Here is a 24,651-nt window from a genome sequence, read left to right as displayed (position 1 = left end):
GGAAGACCTGTGAAGACTCAGACGTCAAGGTTAGATTTCAGAAAGGCAGATTTTAAGGGATTCAGAAAGAGAATTGGAGGGATCCAATGGCTGGATATCCTTAAAGACAAAAATGTCCAGGAAGGATGGGAAATCTTGAAAAATAAAATTCTCAAAGCACAGTTGTTAACAATTCCGAAAAGAGGGAATAATAGGAAGCATTTAAGGAAACCAGGATGGATGAACACAGAACTTAAGCACATGCTAAAAAGGAAGAAAAAAATGTTTATAAAATGGAAAGAGGGAGGCATATCTAAAGAAGAATATAATGCTGTCTGCAGAACCTGCAGGGCACAAATCAGATTATCTAAAGCTGAAAATGAATTGAGGCTTGCAAGAGATGTCAAAAGCAATAATAAAGGATTTTGGGGATATGTCAAAAGTAAAAGAAAAGTCAAAGATGCTATAGGATTTTTACAGGATGAAAATGATGAAATGGTAAGACAGGATGTTGAGAAGGCTGAACTTTTAAATTCCTATTTTGCATCTGTTTTCTCTCAGAAAGGAAATGTAACATCAACTGTTATTCACTGTCCTATTAAGGGAGTAGAAGAATCCAGGATATCTATAAACAGAAAGATAGTGAGGAAACACTTAGCTAACCTAAATGAATTCAAGTCTCCAGGTCCAGATGAATTACACCCCAGAGTACTGAAGGAGATAGCAGAAGAAATTTTTGAACCCCTCTCCATAATCTTTGAAAATTCTTGGAGAACAGGAGAAGTGCCAGAAGACTGGAGAAGAGCAAATGTTGTTCCTATCTTCAAAAAGGGGAAGAAGGTGGACCCAGGTAACTATAGGCCGGTGAGTCTGACTTCTATACCAGGAAAGATCTTTGAACAAATTATTAAACAACATGTATGTCAATACCTGGATAAGAATGAAGTGATTAAACAGAGTCAGCATGGGTTTGTAGCTAATAAGTCATGTCAGACCAACTTAATTTCCTTCTATGACGGTATCACTGACTGGGTGGATCAAGAAAATGCTGTAGATATAGTATATCTTGACTTCAGCAAAGCATTTGACAAAGTCTCTCATACAATACTTATTGAAAAAATGACTAAGTATGGAATGGACAAGGCAACTGTTAGGTGGATTCATAACTGGCTTAGTGATCGGACCCAAAGAGTGGTCGTAAATGGCTGCACATCCAGTTGGAAGAATGTCTCAAGTGGAGTACCACAGTGCTCTGTCCTGGGCCCTGTATTGTTCAACATCTTTATCAACGATTTAGATGAAGGAATTGAGGGTAAACTGATTAAATTTGCTGATGACACAAAGTTAGGAGGGATAGCTAATACTAGAGAAGAGAGAGAGAGGATTCAAAAAGATATAAATAAACTGGAGAAATGGGCAGCAACTAACAGAATGGTTTTTAACAGGGAGAAATGCAAAGTACTACATCTGGGCAATAAAAATGAAAAAAGCATATATAGAATGGGAGGAATAGGGCTAAGTGACAGCACATGTGAAAAAGACTTGGGTATACTAATAGATCACAGACTGAATATGAGTCAACAGTGTGATGCAGCAGCAAAAAAGGCAATTGCAATTCTAGGATGTATTAACAGAAGCATACAGTCTAGATCACGTGAAGTCATTATTTCCCTCTACTCCTGTTTGGTCAGACCTCATCTGGAATATTGTGTCCAGTTTTGGGCACCACATTTTAAAAAAGACATCAACAAACTGGAGCAAGTTCAGAAAAGAGCGACCAGAATGGTGACCGGTCTGCAAACCCTGTCTTATGAGGAAAGGTTGCAGGATTTGGGAATGTTTAGTTTGCAAAAGAGAAGACTGAGAGGAGACTTAATAGCTGTCTACAAATATCTAAAGGGCTGTCACATTGTAGAAGGATCAACTTTATTCTCATTTTGCACAAGGAAAGACTAGAAGCAATGGGATGAAACTGAATGGGAGGAGACACAGATTAGATATTAGAAAAAACTTTTTGACAGTTAGAGTGATCAATGAGTGGAACAAGCTGCCACGAGAAGTGGTGAGTTCTCCTTCAATGGAAGTCTTCAAACAGAGGCTGGACAGACATCTGACTGGGATGATTTAGCGAATCCTGCTTTGAGCAGGGGGTTGGACCAGATGGCCCAGGAGGTCCCTTCCAACTCTACCATTCTATGATTCTATGATTGTACCTTATCACACCCATTTTCCTCCAACTTGGTAAATGTTATCATCCTCTGGGAGAACCTTATTTAAACACACATCTCATATCCAATGGTCCTAGAGACACCATATGCATGTGGTGAAGCATTTTCAATGGATTTTTGTGTTATTACTTATCCTCAGCATAAGTGATTTACTTCATTGAATAAGGCCAGGTTCACATTGCATTTTTGCCACACATCAATGACTCTGTTGGGGCTTCCATCTAAAGGCCTAAAAAAACGGATTCTTGCAGAACCCCTGACATAACCAATGACTTTCTTGAGACACCCTGTTTTGGCAGTTTCCAACTTTTAGAGGTGGGCACAGAATCATGGTCGAATTCGCGCCTCAACCAACTTCGTCTTCCTCATTAAAATCAAAGGCCTGTCGGGGGCTTTGCCATATTCCTGCTTTTCAGGACTTCACCTAATGTAGCCACTGATGTTGGCCCAAACTTAATAGTTGTACAAAGCGAGTAGAGTTGGCCAATGCGAAATAATGGTGTTTTTGAAAGAAGGGCAGATGGCCAACAGCAGGAACCTACTGAGAACTTACATGGAGTATTTATTGCAATTTTTTGAGTGTATCCTGCAGAAAAGGGGAATATAAGCTCTACCTCAAAGAGCTTGTTGTGTTCCAAGTTATCATGGTCTTTGGACTCACAGACTGATAAAATAACAAACTGAGCTTTTATTCACCCTTCTGAGATCCATCGAAGCCTCTCCACTGCTGCTCCCATCTTTATCGATTTGGCTATAGCCGTGACTTTATGTCTGTAACCGCTGCTGATGTAGATCCCAGGGATTGGCTGCAATGGTTAAATGAGCTCCAGTCATGATTTCACCGCTATGGCTGATCAACAAAGACTGAATCAGTGGCAAGGAGGAATCATTGGACACAAAGAAGTTTTTGGTTTCGCTTAGTCTTGTGATCTGCAATCCAGTGGTCTACAATCAATAGAACAAGACAGCTCCTTTAATATTTCTCTTTATTTTTCATCCACTTCTGGCTTTGGCTTGCTGAAAACTGTATTTGTGATTCGATCCTAGCAGAGGATCATTCCTGGGCGGAAGGAGACACATTTTTTTATTACACTGAAAACAACAGTATTAAAAATCAGATGACTTTCCCCAGACCTCAGTGTCTCCTATTGTTGAATAGAACACCAAGATTGCGTGTTTTCAGACTTGCTTTACCAATTCTCCATGCAATCCCTCACGTCTCCCGGAGTTCATCTATGTTTAACGACAGGCCAGAAAATATAACAATGACTGACATTGTTCCTCGATGCAGAGCAGACAGGACCATTGTTGCTGTTTTGCTGTTCATGCGTCCGGAGAGATGATACACACCAGATATTGTGAAGTCCAGACTTGTTTATTGGAAATCTGGACATACAGAGTATGATTGGTAATGCAGTACTTCTCCAGAAATGCAGGTGTAACAACCCAGGTGGTACAGCAAGATGTGTGCAGCAAGATGATTCAGCAAATTGTGGTAAAAAAACTGATGCCTTCCACAGCCTGGTATGCGTGTCTCTCCCGGTTGAAAAAGAAAATAGTAATGGCCACCGGCAGGAAGAGAAGGAGTCACCTGACCTGGAAGTGGGAGGCATGTACTAGAATTAATTAGCTGCCGTCTGCTATACAGAAAAGGATAGCAGGTGGCAGCAGATCAAATGCAAAACTGAATACAAAGAAAGGTAACATAACACAATTATATAAGCATACAAACATAACCTTAGATGGAACAGCACAGACATGTTGCATGACTATAAACAACATATCAACCATTAGCTTTGTTGGAAAATCTTTTACTTTGTATTTTAGATCTAAGGAAAACATGCATTTATTTATACCCCTAGAAAATCCATTTAATAATTTCATAGAGTTGAGCGAAAAGATTTGCAGGACCCTAATCCAGCATCAATGACGGTAGTCAGTCTCTGCTGTATCAGCCCCCTGCTAACCACCTCTTGCTGACATCCCAGGTGCCTCTTCTGTGGTCTTATTCACAGACCCACAGACTTGCATTGCTTATTTTAATCTGGTCCTCGGATCAATATTGGACATGTCTTTGTGATTTTCCTCAGACTTTCGATTTTGTGAAAAATCATGGACATGTGAATGGCCCCATAGACTATCACAGGTAGGAGTGCTGCTTGTGAAAGCCAAGGATAGCACTTGTATGGGAATATTAGACATCTGAATGAGCCCTTAGGAAATTGCGTTCTCACTGTAGTAGCAAGTGAGTGCTAACACTTGTACAAAAAAGTAAGCAGCTATTAGAAATCCCTGCATTCATAAAACAAATATTTTTGTACATTTTTTTGAGATGTTAAAAATATAAAGTAGGATTTCCTCTTCGTTACCCATATGTAGTGTCAGATTTTATACTTTGCATATTATATGAATGCCTTGACATTCCCAGCACACAATCACATTTGGAGCCTCAATTTAAAGACAAATGTATACCGTACTTTATATTACTATAATTGTTGTTACGTAAATTGTATTATTATTCTTATTATTATCATCTAACTTTTTTCAACTAGGGAAAGCTTCATCAAATTAATGGAGTTGACATTCTTGCACAGGTACTCAATTTTTTTTATTTTGTTTTTAAGTAATTTATTTAGAAATGAAAAAATGGAAACAATTAGTAACATCAATAGTACAAGTGAAAGTAATAAAGTTTTTAATATACAGTATATCTTTCCCCTTTTATCAGAATCCACTTTTCTGAATTCACTGCTTATATCTGTCTTCAGTGAAAACAGGTTTTTACCAGACTGAGAGATCAGGTTATATTTTCTTCCTGGATACAGTAGCAGAAGTGTCAGAGAAAAAAGGAGGAGAAAGGAGCTGACTGAGAGATCAGATTATATTTCTCTTTATACAGTAGCAGAAGTGTCAGAGAGAAGAGGAGGAGAAAGGAGCTGACTATAGCCTGAGCAATCAGGTTATATTTTCTTTCTATATACAGTAGCAGAAGTGTCAAAGAGAGAAGGAGGAGAAAGGAGCAAGGCAGAAATAGCAGCAGACACAGGCACATTGCAGTATGTTCACCTGAAACTACAGTTATACTTCAAACATAAAATTGTCATATTAAAAGTACTTATATCTGATTTTACATGTGGTTATGACATTTAAAAACACCCAATTGTGGAAATTATTATTATTCCAAGATCTATTGATTAACATCACATTTAAAATAAACTTTGTTCATGGGGAAAACCCCTTCAAATTCATATTTGAGCCTAAACATGCCCCCCCTCTACTGATAGAGGGTAGAAGAATGTGTTTTAGTGTTGAGTGTTATGTTGTGTTATCTGTCACTATGCTTTTTTTACAGCTATACTATACCATGTAGTATATATATATATTTTTTTCAAAGTACCGTATGAAGTCGAGTATAAGCTGACCCAAGTATAAGCAGAGGCACCTAATTTTACCACAAAAAGCTGGGAAAACTTATGACTCTAGTATAAGCTGGGTATGCTTGGTACTCCTCATCCCTATCCTGGCTTGCATGGCTACTCATCTCCATCCTGGTCTGCATGGCTCATCATCCCTATCCTGATCTGCATGGCTCCTCATCCCTATCCTTGTATACATGGCTCCTCATCCCCATCCTGGTCTGCATGGCTCCTCATCCCCATTCTGATCTGCATGGCTCCTTATATCCATCCTGGTCTGTATGGCTCCTCATCCCTTTCCTGGTCTGCATGGCTCCTCATCCCTATCCTTCTGTGCATGGCTCCTCATCCCTATCCTGGTCTGCATGGCTCATCATCCCCATTCTGATCTGCATGGCTCCTTATCCCCATCCTGGTCTGAATGGCACCTCATCCCTATCCTGGTCTGCATGGCTCCTCATCCCCATCCTTGTATGCATAGCTCCTCATCCCCATCCTTGTATGCATGGCTCCTTATCCCCATCCTGGTCTGCATGGCTCCTCATCCCTATCCTGGTCTGCATGGCTCCTCATCCCTATCCTTATATGCATAGCTCCTTATCCCTATCCTTGTATCTATGGCTCTTCATCCCTATCCTGGTCTGCATGGCTCCTCATCCCTATCCTGGTCTGCATGGCTCCTCAGCCCCATCCTTGTATGTATAGCTCCTCATCCCCATCCTTGTATGCATGGCTTCTCATCCCCATCCTGGTCTGCATGGCTCCTCATCCCCATCCTTGTATGCATGGCTTCTCATCCTCATCCTGGTAACATAGTAACATAGTAACATAGTTATTAAGGTTGAAGGGAGACTTTAAGTCCATCTAGTTCAACCCATATCCTATCCTAACTTGCCCTAACATGTTGATCCAGAGGAAGGCAAAAAAACCCCATGTGGCAACAGTAAGCTTCACATTGGGGAAAAAAAATTCCTTCCCGACTCCACATACGGCAATCAGACTAGCTCCCTGGATCAACGCAATATTAAGGAGACTAGTGTATATACCCTGTAATATTATACTTTTCAAGAAAGGCATCCAGTCCCTTCTTAAATTTTAGTAGTGAATCACTCATTACAACATTATATGGCAGAGAGTTCCATAGTCTCACTGTTCTTACAGTAAAGAATCCGCGTCTGTGAGTATGCTTAAACCTTCTTTCCTCCAGACGTAGAGGATGCCCCCTTGTCCCCGTCACAGGTCTAAGAGTAAAAAGATCATTAGAAAGGTCTTTGTATTGTCCCCACATATATTTATACACTCACTGGCCACTTTATTAGGTACACCTGTCCAACTGTGTGTTAAGACTTAATTTCTAATCAGCCAATCACATGGCGGCAACTCAGTGCATTTAGGCATGTAGACATGGTCAAGACAATCTCCTGCAGTTCAAACCGAGCATCAGTATGGGGAAGAAAGGTGATTTGAGTGCCTTTGAACGTGGCATGATTGTTGGTGCCAGAAGGGCTGGTCTGAGAATTTCAGAAACTGCTGATCTACTGGGATTTTCACGCACAACCATCTCTAGGGTTTACAGAGAATGGTCCGAAAAAGAAAAAAAATCCAGGGAGCGGCAGTTCTGTGGCCGGAAATGCCATGTTGATGCCAGAGGTCAGAGGAGAATGGGCAGACTGGTTCGAGCTGATAGAAAGGCAACAGTGACTCAAATTGCCACCCGTTACAACCAAGGTGGCCAGAAGAGCATCTCTGAACGCACAGTGCGTCGAACTTTGAGGCAGATGGGCTACAGCAGCAGAAGACCACACTGGGTACCACTCCTCTCAGCTAAGAACAGGAAACTGAGGCTACAATTTGCACAAGCTCATCGAAATTGGACAGTAGAAGATTGGAAAAACGTTGCCTGGTCTGATGAGTCTCGATTTCTGCTGCGACATTCGGATGGTAGGGTCAGAATTTGGCGTAAACAACATGAAAGCATGGATCCATCCTGCCTTGTATCAACGGTTCAGGCTGGTGGTGGTGGTGTCATGGTGTGGGGAATTTTTTCTGGGCACTCTTTGGGCCCCTTGGTACCAATTGAGCATCGTTGCAACGCCACAGCCTACCTGAGTATTGTTGCTGACCATGTCCATCCCTTTATGACCACAATGTACCCAACATCTGATGGCTACTTTCAGCAGGATAATGCGCCATGTCCTAAAGCTCGAATCATCTCAGATTGGTTTCTTGAACATGACAATGAGTTTACTGTACTCAAATGGCCTCCTCAGTCACCAGATCTCAATCCAATAGAGCATCTTTGGGATGTGGTGGAACGGGAGATTCGCATCAGGGATGTGCAGCCGACAAATCTGCGCCAACTGTGTGATGCCATCATGTCAATATGGTCCAAAATCTCTGAGGAATGCTTCCAGCACCTTGTTGAATCTCTGCCACGAAGAATTGAGGCAGTTCTGAAGGCAAAAGGGGGTCCAACCCCTTACTAGCATGGTGTACCTAATAAAGTGGCCAGTGAGTGTACATTGTAATAAGATCACCCCTAAGCCTTCGATTCTCCAAACTAAATAACCCCAAGTGTAATAACCTGTCTTGGTATTGCAGACCCCCTAGTTCCCTAATAACCTTGGTCGCTCTTCTCTGCACCCGCTCCAGTTCAGCTATGTCTTTCTTATACACCGGAGACCAGAACTGTACACAGTATTCTAAGTGTGGTCGCACTAGTGACTTATATAGAGGTAAAATTATGTTCTCCTCATGAGAATCTATGCCTCTTTTAATGCATCCCATTATTTTATTTGCCTTTGCAGCAGCTGCTTGACTCTGGCCACTAAATGTGAGTTTGTCGTCCACCCATACACCCAGGTCTTTTTCAGTGACTGTTTTGCCCAGTGTTTTACAATTAAGCACATAATTATACAACTTGTTCGTTCTACCCAAGTGCATGACCTTACATTTATCCCCATTAAAGCTCATTTGCCATTTATCAGCCCAAGCTTCTAGTTTACATAAATCCTCCTGTAATATAAAATTGTCCTCCTCTGTATTAATTACCCTGCAGAGTTTAGTGTCATCTGCAAATATTGAAATTCTACTCTCTATGCCCCCTACAAGGTCATTAATAAATATGTTAAAAAGAAGCGGGCCCAAAACTGACCCCTGTGGTACCCCACTTCTAACCGTGACCCAGTCCGAGTGTGCTCCATTAATAACCACCCTTTGTTTCCTATCCCTGAGCCAGCTCTTAACCCACCTACACATATTTTCCCCTATCCCCATTGTTCTCATTTTATGTATCAACCTTTTGTGTGGCACCGTATCAAAAGCTTTTGAAAAGTCCATGTACACCACGTCCACTGCATTCCCTTGGTCCAGTCCGGAACTTACCTCTTAATAAAAGCTTATCAGATTAGTCTGACAGGAACGGTCTCTTGTAAACCCATGTTGATATTGGGTCATAAGGTTATTCTTCTCCAGATACTCCAGTATAGTATCTCTTAGAAAACCCTCCAGGATTTTACCCACAGTTGAGGTTAAACTTACTGGCCTATAATTTCCAAGTTCAGTTTTTGTCCCCTTTTTGAATATTGGCACCACATTTGCTATACGCCAGTCCTGTGGTACAGACCCTGTTATTATGGAATCTTTAAAGATTAAAAATAGTGGTCTATCTATGACTGTGCTTAATTCCTGCAGTACTCGGGGGTGTATCCCATCCGGGCCCGGGGATTTGTCAATTTTAGTGATTTGTAGACGCCGCTGTACTTCCTGCTGGGTTAAGCAGGTGACATTTAATGGAGAATTTTTATCCCTGATCATGTTATCCGTCATGGGATTTTCTTGTGTAAATACTGTTGAAAAAAGTCATTTAGCATATTGGCTTTTTCCTCATCCTCATCCACCATTTCACCCAGACTATTTTTAAGGGGACCAACACTATCATTTTTTAGCTTCTTACTATTTATGTAGTAAAAGAATATTTTGGGATTATTTTTACTTTCTCTGGCAATGAGTCTCTCTGTCTCAATCTTTGCTGTCTTGATTTGCTTTTTACAGAATTTATTTAATCTTCTGTATTTATTTAATGCCTCATCACTACCTACTTGCTTTAATTCTCTAAATGCTTTATTTTTATCTCTTATTGCGCCCCTTACAGCTCTATTTAGCCATAGTGGTTTCCTCCTATTTCTCGCATGTTTATTCCCATACGGTATATATTGTGCACAGGTCCTATTTAGGATGCTAATAAACGTCTCCCATTTTCTTTGTGTATTTTTATGTCTCAGGATATCGTCCCAGTTAATTGCACCAAGATCATCTCTCATCCGTTGGAAATTTGCCTTCCTTAAGTTTAGTGTCCTTGTAACCCCTCTACTACACATCTTATTAAAGAATACATGAAAACTTATTAATTTGTGATCACTATTACCCAAGTGACCCTCAACCCTTACATTTGATATGCGGTCTGGCCTGTTGGTTAATATTAGGTCTAGCAGTGCCCCCCCTCTTGTTGGGTCCTGAAACAGTTGTGAAAGGTAATTGTCTCTCATCGTTGTCAGAAACCTATTACCCTTGCTGGAACTGCAGGTTTCGGTTCCCCAATGTATTTCAGGGTAGTTGAAGTCCCCCATAATAATGACTTCTCCTTGAGTCGCTGCTTCATCTATTTGCTTAATGAGGATATTCTCTGTAGCTTCCATTATTTTTGGAGATTTATAACAAACCCCTATCAGTAATTTATTATTTTTCCCCCCTCCCCTTATCTCTACCCACAGGGACTCTACATTTTCATTAGATTCATATATATTATCACGAATGATGGGTTTTAAGGATGATTTTACATATAAACACACGCCTCCCCCTCGCTTATTTGTACGGTCATTTCTGAACAGACTATAGCCCTGTAAATTAACAGCCCAGTCATGGCTCTCATCCAGCCATGTCTCAGATATCCCCACCATGTCATAATTATGTTCCAACAACATTAACTCCAATTCCTCCATTTTGTTGGCGAGACTTCTGGCATTAGTATACATGCACTTTATGTATCTCTCTGTACCTCTATTCTTTCTTAAATTATTAACTGTTCTAACCCCACCCCCCATGCCACCTCCACCCCCAATGTCATTATTTGTGCCCAGGTCTCTATCTGCACTGTCTTCCCCTCCTATAAAAGGAATACCCTCCCCCCCGTCCTTAGTTTAAACACTCCTCCAACCTTCTAGCCATTTTCTCCCCCAGCACAGCTGCACCCTCCCCATTGAGGTGCAGCCCGTCCCTAGCGTAGAACCTGTAGCCAACTGAGAAGTCGGCCCAGTTCTGCAGGAACCCAAACCCCTCCTTCCTACACCAATTCCTGAGCCACTTATTAACCTCCCTAATCTCCCGTTGCCTCTCTGGCGTGGTACAGGAAGTATTTCCGAAAATACCACCTTGGAGGTCCTTGCCTTAAGCTTACAGCCTAATTCCCTGAAATCATCTTTAAGGACCTTCCACCTACCTCTAACTTTGTTATTTGTGCCAATGTGCACCATGACCGCTGGATCCTCTCCAGCCCCTCCCAGTAATCTGTCAACCCGATCAGCGATGTGTCGGACTCGAGCGCCAGGTAGGCAGCACACCGTTCGACGATTCCTGTCTTTGTGACAGATTGCCCTATCTGTTCCCCTAATAATTGATTCTCCCACTACCAGAACCTGTCTGGCCTGCCCTGCTCTCCTATTTCCCCCCTTACTGGAGCAGACACTCCTCCGGCTTTCAGAGGACATGCCTTGCTGCAGCAGTGCTACTCCTGCACTAACACTCCCCTCTTCTGCCAACTTAGCAAACTTATTGGGGTGTGCCAGATCAGGACTAGCCTCCCTGGTGCTCTTCCCTCTACCCCGCCTTCTAACTGTCACCCAGCTAGCTGCTTCATTGTCCTGCAGCTCCAACCTAGCATCCCCCCCCTCATCTATCCCATTGAGCGTCTGCTCAGTGAGCAGAAGACTCCTTTCCATATTGTCTATGGATCTCAGTGTTGCCAGCTGCACATTTAGATCCAGTATCTGGGCTTCCAAATGCACAACGTGCTCACATCTTGCACAGCAGTATGCACCCTCGACCGGCTGTTCAAGGATTTCATACATGCGGCAAGACGTGCACTGGTCTGCATGGCTCATCATCCCTATCCTTGTAAGCATGGCTTCTCATCTCCATCCTGGTCTGCATGGCTCCTCATCCCTATCCTGGTCTGCATGGCTCCTCATCCCTATTCTTGTATGCATGGCTCCTCATCCCTATCCTGGTCTGCATGGCTCCTCATCCCTATCCTTGTATGCATGGTTGCTTATCCCTATCCTTGTATGCTTTGCTCCCATCAAAAAACATTAGAAAAATAAACCATCCTACTTACCTTCCTGTGCTTCCTTGCAGCGTCTTGTTCCTGTGCAAGCAGTTGATTTATGCTTGTAAGCAGTGCATGGCAGGCATGTCATGTGCTGCTTACAAGCAGAGCACAGCTGTCGAAATACTTGCTGCTCTCCACACCAGGCGGGACTATGGGCGTGGAGGGCAGTGAGTATTCATTGCTATTAAGTAGCACGCACAGTGTCAGCAGCAGGCGCTGTGCGGTCATGTGTGCCCGCTACTTAAGAGAAATGAATCATAGAATGGAAGGGACCTCCTGGGTCATCTGGTCCAACTCCCTGCTCAAAGCAGGATTCACTAAATCATCCCTGTCTGTCCAGCCTCTGTTTGAAGACTTCCATGGAAGGAGAACTCACCACCTCTCGTGGCAGCCTGTTCCACTCATTGATCACCCTCACTGTCAAAAAGTTTTTCTCCCATTCAGTTTCATCCCATTGCTTCTAGTCTTTCCTTGTGCAAATGAGAATAAAGATGATCTTTCTATAATGTGACATCCTTTCAGATATTTGTAGACAGATATTAAGTCTCCTCTCAGTCTTCTCTTTTGCAAGCTAAACATTCCCAAATCCTGCAACCTTTCCTCATAAGACAGGGCTTGCAGACCGGTTACCATTCTGGTCGCTCTTTTCTGAGCTTGCTCCAGTTTGTTGATGTCTTTTTTAAAATGTGGTGCCTAAAACTGGACACAGTATTCCAGATGAGGTCTGACCAAAGAGGAGTAGAGGGCAATAATGACTTCACGTGATCTAGACTGTATACTTCTGTTAATACATCCTAGAATTGCATTTGCCTTTTTTGCTGCTGCATCACACTGTTGACTCATGTTCAGTTTATGATCTATTAGTATACCCAAGTCTTTTTCACATGTGCTGTTGCTTAGCCCTTAGCATTCACTTCTTTCCACTCCCAATGCTTTAGCCGCAGCAGCCGCCTCCTGTGACCCACTGCTCCGCTGCTGCCCCTCCATGTTCTGGACTCTCACTTGAGTATAAGCCAAAGGTGTTGTTTTCAGCACAAAAAAAATGTGATGAAAAACTTGGCTTACACTCGAGTATATATGGTAATATTCTGACCAATGGCTGACATATGCCAATGTATGACTTCACAGTGGCTTATGTTGGGTGTGTATATCGGAGAATACTCCAAACATATACCTCCTATGTGTAGTTCCAGCATGATGTTAACAGAACCTTACATTGTAATAATTCTTTTGTTGCCTAACTTTAGTCTATAGTTGCCTCAAAAAGTGCCTGGTGTAGGGACAAAAAAATTATTACATGTCTTTGAATGTAGTCCTGTTGCAATTTAAAACCTGCATGAGTGAAATTTTTGTTAAAAGCAGATTTTAAAAAAATCTATGTGGTGCTTTTACATGATACAAAATGTGCAAATTGTCTCTTCAGAGTGGAAAAGGACTAGAACTCTAGCGCCACCTATTGGAAGCAGTGATCCTAAAATTCAATATTGACTTTCAGGATTGCTACTTCCAGTCAATGGCTTCCTCTCTGAAGAGACAATTTGTGTATTTAATGTCCCAGAGGACCATGCATTGCTTATAAGTCTCCTCACTCTGACATGCCAGGCTTGGCTTGTTGTCACTCTCCACCAGGAGAACCTTTACCCCTTAGATAACAAATCATGCAAAATAAAGTCAGGCTATGTTCTTTCCTGTACTGCATGACTTTTAATGCTATTCTGCCATCTACTGGACATTTATGGAATAACTCATTTTTAATTTTAGTGCATGCAGGTAACGTGCAATACTTATCTTTCATCTGGTGAAGATGAATTTAATGTTGACAAGTTGGTCAATATGACTTGTAAGTATAAATATTTGCTATGAATTTTATTTTCTTTAAAAATAAATGAATATATGTGACAGGTTTTTATGCATACATTTCCTGCAGGAGGGGTGGTAAAGAAAATAAAGGGGCGTAAAAATGAGGAAGGAAACGCCTCTTACAGCAACAAAAAAATGTTGTATTTGACACTATGAAGATAAAAAAAATCACATAGTAATTCTGATGCGATATGAATCCATAGAGTCCAAATCTCTAGAAATGTTTCTGTAGTGTTACAAATAAATGTCAAATACTTTGTAAGCGTCAATTCATCATGACTGGGGTAGCGCAGGGTCACACTAAGCCAGTCTTCGTGGCACCTCTTCTGAGTGGAATGTGCCTCTGGACACTGTTTTAATTTACATCGGCGGTCTTTAAGGGGTTAAAAAACAAGTAAATAATGCAAAAAATAAACAATTGGGAACAGCATGAATAAAATAAGACCGAAAACTGGTCACTTTTGACCTGGCGACAGGTTCTCTTTAAATCTTTGCGAGTTATTTCTAAAGATTAGCTGTTGGATCTATAGCAATCTTATCTATAATATAACGCTGTAAGCGTCACTGTCCGAAGCCTGCGCATTCTGGCTCCAGACAGAATGAGGCAGCCAGTGGTGAGGAGTGTGTATGGCGCCGGAGATGGCGGTACCGTACACACTGCTTACCGCCATCTCCAACGTCATACTTACATACTTACCTGAGCCGGAGGAGTGTTGCCGCGGCGCTTCTCTTCGGCCGGAGACTGGGGCGGGTGTGCGGCCGGAATCGCGCATGCGCATAGCGCGATCCGGCGCCATTTTACTGAAGACACACTTGCAGTGTGTCTTCAGCAATATGGCTCCGGACAGCACTATGGGCATGTGCGTACTCCGGCGCCAGACTCCTCCCCCGGCCTCCGGCAGAACATGGTGACAGTTCTGGAGCACAGGAAAGAAGGGTGAGTATAAATGTTTTTTTTTTGTATGTGTGTAGTTTTAATAGGAGTGAGGGGACCATGCATACCAGGATAGGGGAGGTGAGAGGACCATGCATATCATGATTAGGGGATGAGGGGTACCATGCATACCAGGATTTGGGGATGAGGGGTACCATGCATACCAGGATAGGGGGTCATACATACCAGATATGGATGAGGGAGTACCATGCATACCAGGATAGGGGAGGTGAAAGGACCATGCATACCAGGATTGAGGGATGAGGGGTACCATGCATACCAGGATTGGGCGATGAAAAGACCGTGCATACCAGTATTGGGGGATGAGGGGTACCATGCATACCAGGATAGGGGGGGTGAGAGGACCATGCATACCAGGATTGGGGGATGAAGGGTACCATGCAAACCAGGATAGGGGGAGAGGCGACCATGCATACCAGGATAGGGGGGTGAGAGGACCATGCATACCAGGATTGGGGGATGAGGGGTACCATGCATACCAAGATTGGGGGATGAGGGGTACCATGCATACCAGGATTGGGGGTGAGGGGACCATACATACCAGGATAGGGATGAGGGAGTACTATGCATACCAGCATTTGGGGATAAGGGGTACCATGCATACCAGGATAGGGGGTGAGGGGACCATGCATACCAGGATAGGGATGAGGGAGTACCATGCATGCCAGGATTGGGGGGTGAGAGGACCATGTACTGTATACCCGGATAGGTGGTGAGGGGACCATGCATACCAGGATAGGGGGGTGAGAGGACCATGCATACCAGGATAGGGAGGGGTGAGAGGACCATGCATACCAGGATAGGGGGGGTGAGAGGACAGAGGACCATGCATACCAGGATAGGGAGGTGAGAGGACCATGCATACCAGGATTGGGTGAGGGGCCATGCATACCAGGATGAAGAATGGGGTGCCATGCATACCAGGATTGGGGGGTGAGGGGACCATGCATACCAGGATTGGGGGGTGAGAGGATCATGCATACCACGATTGGGGGATGAGGGGTACCATGCATACCAGGATTGGGGGATGAGGGGTACTATGCATACCAGGATAGGGGGTGAGGGGACCATACATACCAGGATAGGGATGAGGGAGTACCATGCATACCAGTATTGAGGGATGAGGGGTACCATGCATACCAGGATAGGGGGTGAGGGGACCATGCATACTAGGATAGGGATGAGGGAGTACCATGCATACCAGGATTGGGGGGTGAGAGGACCATGCATACCAGGATTGGAGGATGAGGGGTACCATGCATACCAGGATTGGGGGATGAGAGGACTATGCATATCAGGATAGGGGGTGAGGGGACCATACATACCAGGATAGGGGGTGAGGGGGCCATGCATACCAGGATAGGGGGTGAGGGGACAATGCATACCAGGATAGGGATGAGGGAGTACCATGCATACCAGGATTGAGGGATGAGGGACCATGCATACCAGGATGAAGAATGGGGTGCCATGCATACCAGGATTGGGGGGGTGAGGGTACCATGCATACCAGGATAAGACTGAGGGGTGCCATGCGTACCAGGATAGGATGGTGGCAGCACATACCAGGATGAGAGACCATATACCAATTAAAATGCTCGCCACCCGGGAGTAGAACGGGTTCATAGCTAGTTATCCTATAAACGGAATCTGTCAGCAGTTCTTTGCTATGTAATCTGAAGAGAGCATGCTGTAGGAGTTATTATCAGATTTCAGTAATGCCAGTCTTATCAAGCTCTGTTCTGTTGCTTACTTGCAATGAGTGTTTTAGCACTAGGAGGTTATCGTTGCCCGGACACAGCAGCATGTGAGCCCAAGTTCGACTCCGCCCCATTCTAGGATAAGCAGCTCACTGTCTATAGTTATGTGTACTGAGAGCTTGGTGTAGGCGGGGTTAGCTTCCTCAGCTCTGCTGCATTGCTAAATCTAAAAACTCTGATTGTGTCAGAAAGTCCGCACCCAGTAAACTGAGTGATACATCTTTGGATTCGGGATCTCTTTGCCTACATTATGCTGCTCTTAGACGAGATAGCAAAAACCTACTGACAGATTCCCTTTAAATGGGGTTTTCCAGCAAAGAAAAATTGATGTAAAAGTTGCTTAAATGATAAGATAGAAAACACCACTTCAAACCCTTTCACCATAGTGTACAAAGCTGACTTTGAGGGTCTGTACACAGTACTTGACTTCTAACTGAAAAGTATATGTAATAGAATTTTGAGGGGAGAATTATCTGTTAGCGTCTCACAGCCAATCAGTATTGTTGAGACCAAGTGAAAATGACAACATATAAACCCTGGAACGTTGTAGATGATGATGTATTGAGTGGTCATACAATGGTTAAAGTTATTTGCAGATACACATTGACTGTCCAAGTAATCTATAATATATGCATTGGCTTGAGCTCATCTTTATTAATGAGGCCCATTGTCCACAATTTAATATAAGGATTGAACTCATTTATGTGGTAATTTTGGAATTAAAGCTGAATTGTTGTGTTACAGATATCTTTCAAAAAATTGCTGCTGCTAAAGATCAAAGAGAATGGGTGATACAAAGTGGAGCACACAAAGTAAGAGATGATGTATCGTTCAAATGTAGAAATGATGGTGATCCATATTATCCATATGATCCATACTGTGTAGACGAAAGGGGGGGAACCTTTTTTCTGCCAAGGGCCAGAAAATATATTTATACCATCATTTGGGGGCCTTACAAAATTATCAACTTAAAAATGATCCTGCTATATATTTGGTCAAACAAACAATAAACTCACCCCTAATGTGATAGCTGGAGCTGCTTCTCTTTGATGCGGCTGTGATGTTAGGTGGTAATAATTATATTACTACTTTCAATTGCTTTTCCAAATTTGCTTCGGTTTGGAGTGTAGTCAACTCTTTGCAATGATACGTTTTTTGTAAACTTGCAGTAGTAAGATATACCAAACACAGATGTATATTACACTGCAGTGAAAAAGCCCTCACTGCTCATGTTACATTTATAGAGCTCAAGCAGTGTGAGATCTGTTGTATACTGTACATCACATAGGAGACACTGAGATTGCTGTATATACATCACATAGGAGACACTGAAACTGAATTATACATCACATAGGACATACTGACACTGCTGTATGTACATCACATAGAAGACACTGAGACTGCTGTATATACATCACATAGAAAACACTAAAACTGTTGTATACACATCATATAGGACACACCAAAGCTGCTGCATACATCACATAGGAGACACTGACACTGCTGTATATACATCACATAGGAGACACCGAGACTGTTGTGTACATCACATAAAAGACACTGATATTGTTGTATATACATCACATAAGAGACACCTAGACTGCTGTACATACATGACATAGGAGACACTGGGACTGGAGCATATTCATCACATAAGAGATATCAGGGCTGCATCATATACAGTGGGGCAAAAAAGTATTTAGTCAGTCAGCAATAGTGCAAGTTCCACCACTTAAAAAGATGAGAGGCGTCTGTAATTTACATCATAGGTAGACCTCAACTATGGGAGACAAACTGAGAAAAAAAAATCCAGAAAATCACATTGTCTGTTTTTTTTTCATTTTATTTGCATATTATGGTGGAAAATAAGTATTTGGTCAGAAACAAAATTTCATCTCAATACTTTGTGATATATCCTTTGTTGGCAATGACAGAGGTCAAACGTTTTCTGTAAGTCTTCACAAGGTTGCCACACACTGTTGTTGGTATGTTGGCCCATTCCTCCATGCAGATCTCCTCTAGAGCAGTGATGTTTTTGGCTTTTCGCTTGGCAACACGGACTTTCAACTCCCTCCAAAGGTTTTCTATAGGGTTGAGATCTGGAGACTGGCTAGGCCACTCCAGGACCTTGAAATGCTTCTTACGAAGCCACTCCTTCATTGCCCTGGCGGTGTGCTTTGGATCATTGTCATGTTGAAAGACCCAGCCACGTTTCATCTTCAATGCCCTTGCTGATGGAAGGAGGTTTTCACTCAAAATCTCACGATACATGGCCCCATTCATTCTTTCATGTACCCGGATCAGTCGTCCTGGCCCCTTTGCAGAGAAACAGCCCCAAAGCATGATGTTTCCACCACCATGCTTTACAGTAGGTATGGTGTTTGATGGATGCAACTCAGTATTCTTTTTCCTCCAAACACGACAAGTTGTGTTTCTACCAAACAGTTCCAGTTTGGTTTCATCAGACCATAGGACATTCTCCCAAAACTCCTCTGGATCATCCAAATGCTCTCTAGCAAACTTCAGACGGGCCCGGACATGTACAGGCTTAAGCAGTGGGACACGTCTGGCACTGCAGGATCTGAGTCCATGGTGGCGTAGTGTGTTACTTATGGTAGGCCTTGTTACATTGGTCCCAGCTCTCTGCAGTTCATTCACTAGGTCCCCCCGCGTGGTTCTGGGATTTTTGCTCACCGTTCTTGTGATCATTCTGACCCCACGGGGTGGGATTTTGCGTGGAGCACCAGATCGAGGGAGATTATCAGTGGTCTTGTATGTCTTCCATTTTCTAATTATTGCTCCCACAGTTGATTTCGTCACTCCAAGCTGGTTGGCTATTGCAGATTCAGTCTTCCCAGCCTGGTGCAGGGCTACAATTTTGTTTCTGGTGTCCTTTGACAGCTCTTTGGTCTTCACCATAGTGGAGTTTGGAGTCAAACTGTTTGAGGGTGTGCACAGGTGTCTTTTTATACTGATAACAAGTTTAAACAGGTGCCATTACTACAGGTAATGAGTGGAGGAAAGAGGAGACTCTTAAAGAAGAAGTTACAGGTCTGTGAGAGCCAGAAATCTTGATTGCTTGTTTCTGACCAAATACTTATTTTCCACCATAATATGCAAATAAAATGAAAAAAAAACAGACAATGTGATTTTCTGGATTTTTTTTTCTCAGTTTGTCTCCCATAGTTGAGGTCTACCTATGATGTAAATTACAGACGCCTCTCATCTTTTTAAGTGGTGGAACTTGCACTATTGCTGACTGACTAAATACTTTTTTGCCCCACTGTATATCACAAAGGAGACACAGGCTGGAGCAAAAAGGGGGTGAAATAAGTATTGAACACATTGCCAATTTTCTAAATAAATATATTTCTAAAGGTGCTATTGACATGAAATTTTCATCAGATGTCAGTAACAACTCATCCAATCCACACCCACACAGGCAAAGAAATCAAGACAAAGATGTCCATAAATTAATTTATGTGTAATAATGAGAAATGACACAGGGGAAAAAGTATTGAACACATGAAGAAAAACAGGTGCAGAAAGCCATGGAAAGTCATGACACCAGCTGAAATCTATCAGTAATTAGTAAGCAATCCTGAAACTTAGTGAAAAATAATATCCGCTGGTTCAACTAATGGCCTATAAAAGGTGTCTCATCACCAAGGTGTCACACAAGTTGTTGCAGGATTTCAGACAGAGGAGTGAAAAGAATTATTAGAAGAGTTGTCCAAGATCCAAGGACAACCTGTGGAGAGACAAAGAAAGACCTGGAATCAGCAGGTACAATTGTTTCAAACAAAATAAATCATCAGTAATGCACTCAACCTCCATGACCTGTATGCACGCTCACTATGCAAGACTTTATTGCTGAGCAAAAAGTATGTTCAAGCGTGTTCACAGTTTGCTCAAAAATATTTAGACAAGCCTGTAAAATATTGGGAGAATATAGCCTGGTCAGATCAAAAATTGAACTCTTTGGATGCCATAATACACACCATGTTTGGAGGCCAAAAGGCACTAAGTACCTCCTCATAACCACCATACCAACAGTGAAGTATGGAGGTGGGAACATGGTATGGGGCTGTTTTTCAGAATATAGCACTGGCAAACCTCATATAATTGAAGGAAGGATGAATGGCCATGTATTTTTCAGCAAGACAATGATCCCAAACACACATCCAAGGAAATTCTCAATTGGTTTCAGAGAAAATAAATAAAGCTGCTAGAATGGCTCAGGAAATCACCCATACTTGAATCCAATAGAAAATTTATGGAAGGAACTAAAGCTCAGAGTTCATAAAAGTCACAAGCATCGCTTCTAGTTTCTCCATACAGGAGGCATCTTTATGTTGTCATCACCATCAAATGCTTTTGTACAAAGTATTATCTAAATTTCAGTAAACGTGTTGAATACTTTTTCCCTGTGTGATTTATCAATATTACACATAATTTTTGGACATATATGGTTTGATTTATTTGCCTTTGTGGATTGGATGTGTTGTTACCGACATATGGTAAGAATTTCATGTCAATAGCACATTTAGAAATTTACTAAAGAAAATTGGTGACGTGTTCAATACTTCTTTCATCCGTTGTATACATCATATAAGAGTCACTGGGACTAAAGCATATACATCACTTAGTAGACACTGGAGCTACACATATACAGTGGGGGAAAAAAAGTATTTAGTCAACCACCATTTGTGCAAGTTCTCCTACTTAAAAAGATGAGAGAGGCCTGTAATTGACATCATAGGTAGACCACAACTATGAGAGTCAAAATGAGAAAACAAATCCAGAAAATCACCTTGTCTGATTTGGCAAGATTTGTTTTTCAAGTTATGGTGGAAAATAAGTATTTGGTCATTAACAAAAGTTAATTTCTATATATTTTGTTATATATCCTTTGTTGGCAATGACAGAGATCATCCGTTTTCTGTACGTTTTCACAAGGTTAGCACACACTGTTGGTGGTATGTTGGCCCATTCCATTCCCATTCTAAATAACATGTTTTTCGAACTATAAGATGCACTGGACCATAAGATGCACCCCAAATTTTCAGAAGGAAAATGGGGGAAAAAATGCATCAAATGGGGGTCCGTCTTACAGTCCGAATTCAGCTTACTGGGGGAGATCAGTTACGCTGGTCAAGCGTAGTCACAGGGGGTGTTCAGTGGTCCAGTGATGATATGACTCCCATCCCAGACTGGTGCAGCAGGTTCTGCGGTGCTCGTGGTGTGGGTGCTCTGCTGACATTTTCTGAAAGCCCAGAGCCCCCCGCACATCCATTGCTGTGAAGCGGTGGCTTCCAGGAAATCCCATCCCAGGCTGGTGTGGCAGGTTCATCAGTGCTCAGTCCTGCATGGGCTCCGTCAAGATTTTGTGAAAGCCTGAAGCCTCACACATCCCCACTGCTGCAATGCGAGGCCTCCGAGAAAATGGCCACTGGGTCGGCGCAGATTGATATCGGTGCCGAGATCTCAATCTGTGCATGCGCCACTTCCAGCAGCCATTTTCCCGGATGCCACCCATCACAGCAATGGAAGTGCAGGGGTTCCAGGCTTTCAGAAAATGTCGGCCAAGCCCTGCACGATTGCGCACCGCCGAATACTGCCGCACCAGCGTGGGAAGAGAGTGTAATCATCGCCCTGCAGTGTCGGACCACCGCAGAATTGCCCAACTCCTGCTGCCACCGCCACACTACTTGTAAGTGTATTCCAACTATAAGACGCACCCCCATTTTCCCCCAAAATGTTTTGGGGAGAAAAGTGCTTCTTATAGTCCGAAAAATGCGCTAGCTGTCTGGATACACAGTCAAAGCCAGCAGTCGCTTACGGGAAGAAATGCTCATTATCAGTTCTCTGCCATAGTCCAGCCAAACAGCTGCATATATCAACATTGTCTGCTCAGAAAGCAAACCGGCAACATTGCCCAATGTCGCTGTTTGTCTCTACTATTGTAATGATAATCATTGTTTCTTGCTGCCTGTACTGTGTAGCCAGACAGCTATATAGAAATGAGGAAGAGAGTGAGTGAGACACACAGACAGGGCAGCTGCTATCTAGTGAGTAATAGTATTATATGGGATACCAGAGCTGAATTCACATGTACACTGCTCAGTACTGATGAATAATGCCCAACTTGCTACTACTGCATCGCAACATATGTTACATAGAGACAGGAGAGCAGAAATATACTGTGTATAGAGGACATCAGTCGCCACAGAGGTACTGCACCTCCTCCTGAGGTGTGGTGCCCCTCCATCCAGGTAGGTTGGAGGCTCCAGACCATGCACCCTACACAACAGAGTAGTTCAGCAAAGCCACATTGCGGCTCGCTGCTTGGAGTGTAGCAGAGCACCTTTGGTGGCTCCCTGCTTGGAACACGAAACGTGCTCGGAGGCGGGTGGAGTTAGAATACATAAAAGAGTGGGGAGGTTTAGAATTACAGGTCAGTCTGGGAGAGGAAGCCACTCAGAGAGGAGTGAGGAAAGAAGATCCCTGAGAGAGGGATGGAGGAAGGAGGTGCTGCAGCAGACCTCAGTGACCTGGGTCTGCTGGCACGGGAAAGGAAAGAAGGAGAAAAACATTGAACTGAAACCTGATCTTCCATGAGAGAGAGATTAGTACGGAACGAAGGAGTAAAAGGGAACAGAGAGGACGTGAGTTAGGAGAGAACCCTGCCTAGAAGTTCTAAGCGCAAGGCCGGGGCCCGTTCCCCGAGGTTGTATGGATGCTAATGGTCCTGCAGCAGACACCGGTGGAGTAGTGGGCTGTAAATGCACTTCTCCCATCTAAGACTTGGGGGCACAACAGCAACTTGGATAGTGAGCCGGGACTCAGGAGCAAGGAGTCCCTGAAGCAGGCTACAGCTGTCTGCCGTACAAGTAGAGTTCTTGGGACCATCAGTCAGGAGGCACTCCAGTGTAACTCAGTACTAGGAGTTCCTCACACTTAAAGGCGCTATAAGAGGAGACGTTTAGAAAGGTACATGTTGGCGGAGCGTTGGAAGGGAGCATTCCATCTGATCTGGAGGTTGATTGAGCCTCTGATCCGGAGGACACGGTACGGAGGCAGGCACCTGTGTGTACTACAGACTGTGAGTAAAGCTTTGGCACTACAAGACCTGGTGTCCTCCATTGATTCTTGCGCCAACACTGCTACCTTTGGGTACCGGCTTCTACACCGCTTGGGCCTCTCCTCCAACTCCACATCTACACTGGCCTGGGGCTACAGCTTTACCTGTGGGGAGCTTCACCATCTTGGCTGCAACACACCACCAGCCCCAGAGGATCTGCATGCAGCGTCGGCTTAACATCTCACTTGCCGAACACCACAGCTGGCGTCACGAACTATTCCATTAACTACATTCCACCATTTCCATTCCCCCATTAATTGGGCGCCCAGGGCCATGGACCGGGTCACCGCTGCTGTGACACATCCCGCTGACACCAGCCTGGTACCGAGTACCCCACGGCCCTGGGAGGGCGACCCAACTTGGCGTCACGAACAGGATGATGAGACCCGATGCCATCGGGTTCTGTGTGCCTAAGATTTGTTGGACTTAAAACTTTTGAGAATGTGCAGAAGACCCAATTTAATAGACTGTAAAATGAACATAAAAAAATGGCCGCTGGAGCGGTGAAGAAGGGCATGACGATATGGGAGGTCCTAGGAAAAGACCGCGAACAGTCTTGGGCCTCCCCTGCCTGAATTAGTATGTGACAGCAACATGGCCCACCCCCCGAGGGGTTCGTATACTGGCTTGGTATGGAGGCGCTGGAAGAAGACGCCGCCCCAAGAAGGAGGGGCAAAAGTCAGTGGCGGGAAAGGGGCCGAGGCAGGAAGAAGAACGCCAGAACGCCATGATGGAAAGAGAAAAGAAGTCAGAAGAACGGGGGGAGGAGAAGTCACTCGCCCCCAGGCCGCCCCTGCGGAGGCTGCGACCGCTGATACATCCTCTGCAGCGTCTGCCACCACCTTACAACCGATATTGCCATTGGATGAGTCCCGTCCGGAGGAGATATATGAGGGCTCTGGAGCAGAACGGAGGGCCGGGACCGTG

General features: G+C 43.6%; 1 protein-coding gene across 3 annotated transcripts in view; it reads left to right on the top strand.

The window, feature by feature from the left end:
* The window catches only part of NEK10 (NIMA related kinase 10), a 419,159-nt gene that overhangs the window by 75,884 nt on the left and 318,624 nt on the right, over nucleotides 1-24,651 (top strand). For all 3 annotated transcript variants that reach the window (XR_012230919.1, XM_073568458.1, XM_073568451.1), the window contains exons 7-9: nucleotides 4,760-4,801; nucleotides 13,770-13,848; nucleotides 17,325-17,392. Coding sequence is in view for 2 of the 3 variants with exons in the window: in XM_073568458.1 (XP_073424559.1) it covers nucleotides 4,760-4,801; nucleotides 13,770-13,848; nucleotides 17,325-17,392 (189 nt within the window). In the remaining variant the exon portion in view is untranslated. The remainder of the gene's footprint in view (nucleotides 1-4,759; nucleotides 4,802-13,769; nucleotides 13,849-17,324; nucleotides 17,393-24,651) is intronic.

The sequence above is a fragment of the Dendrobates tinctorius genome, unplaced genomic scaffold, assembly GCF_039654945.1.
Source record: "Dendrobates tinctorius isolate UK_male_01 unplaced genomic scaffold, ASM3965494v1 ptg000005l, whole genome shotgun sequence".
NCBI lineage: Eukaryota > Metazoa > Chordata > Amphibia > Anura > Dendrobatidae > Dendrobates > Dendrobates tinctorius.
The sequence above is the reverse complement of the archived record's forward strand: the minus strand, read 5'-3'. Positions and strand labels throughout refer to the sequence as shown.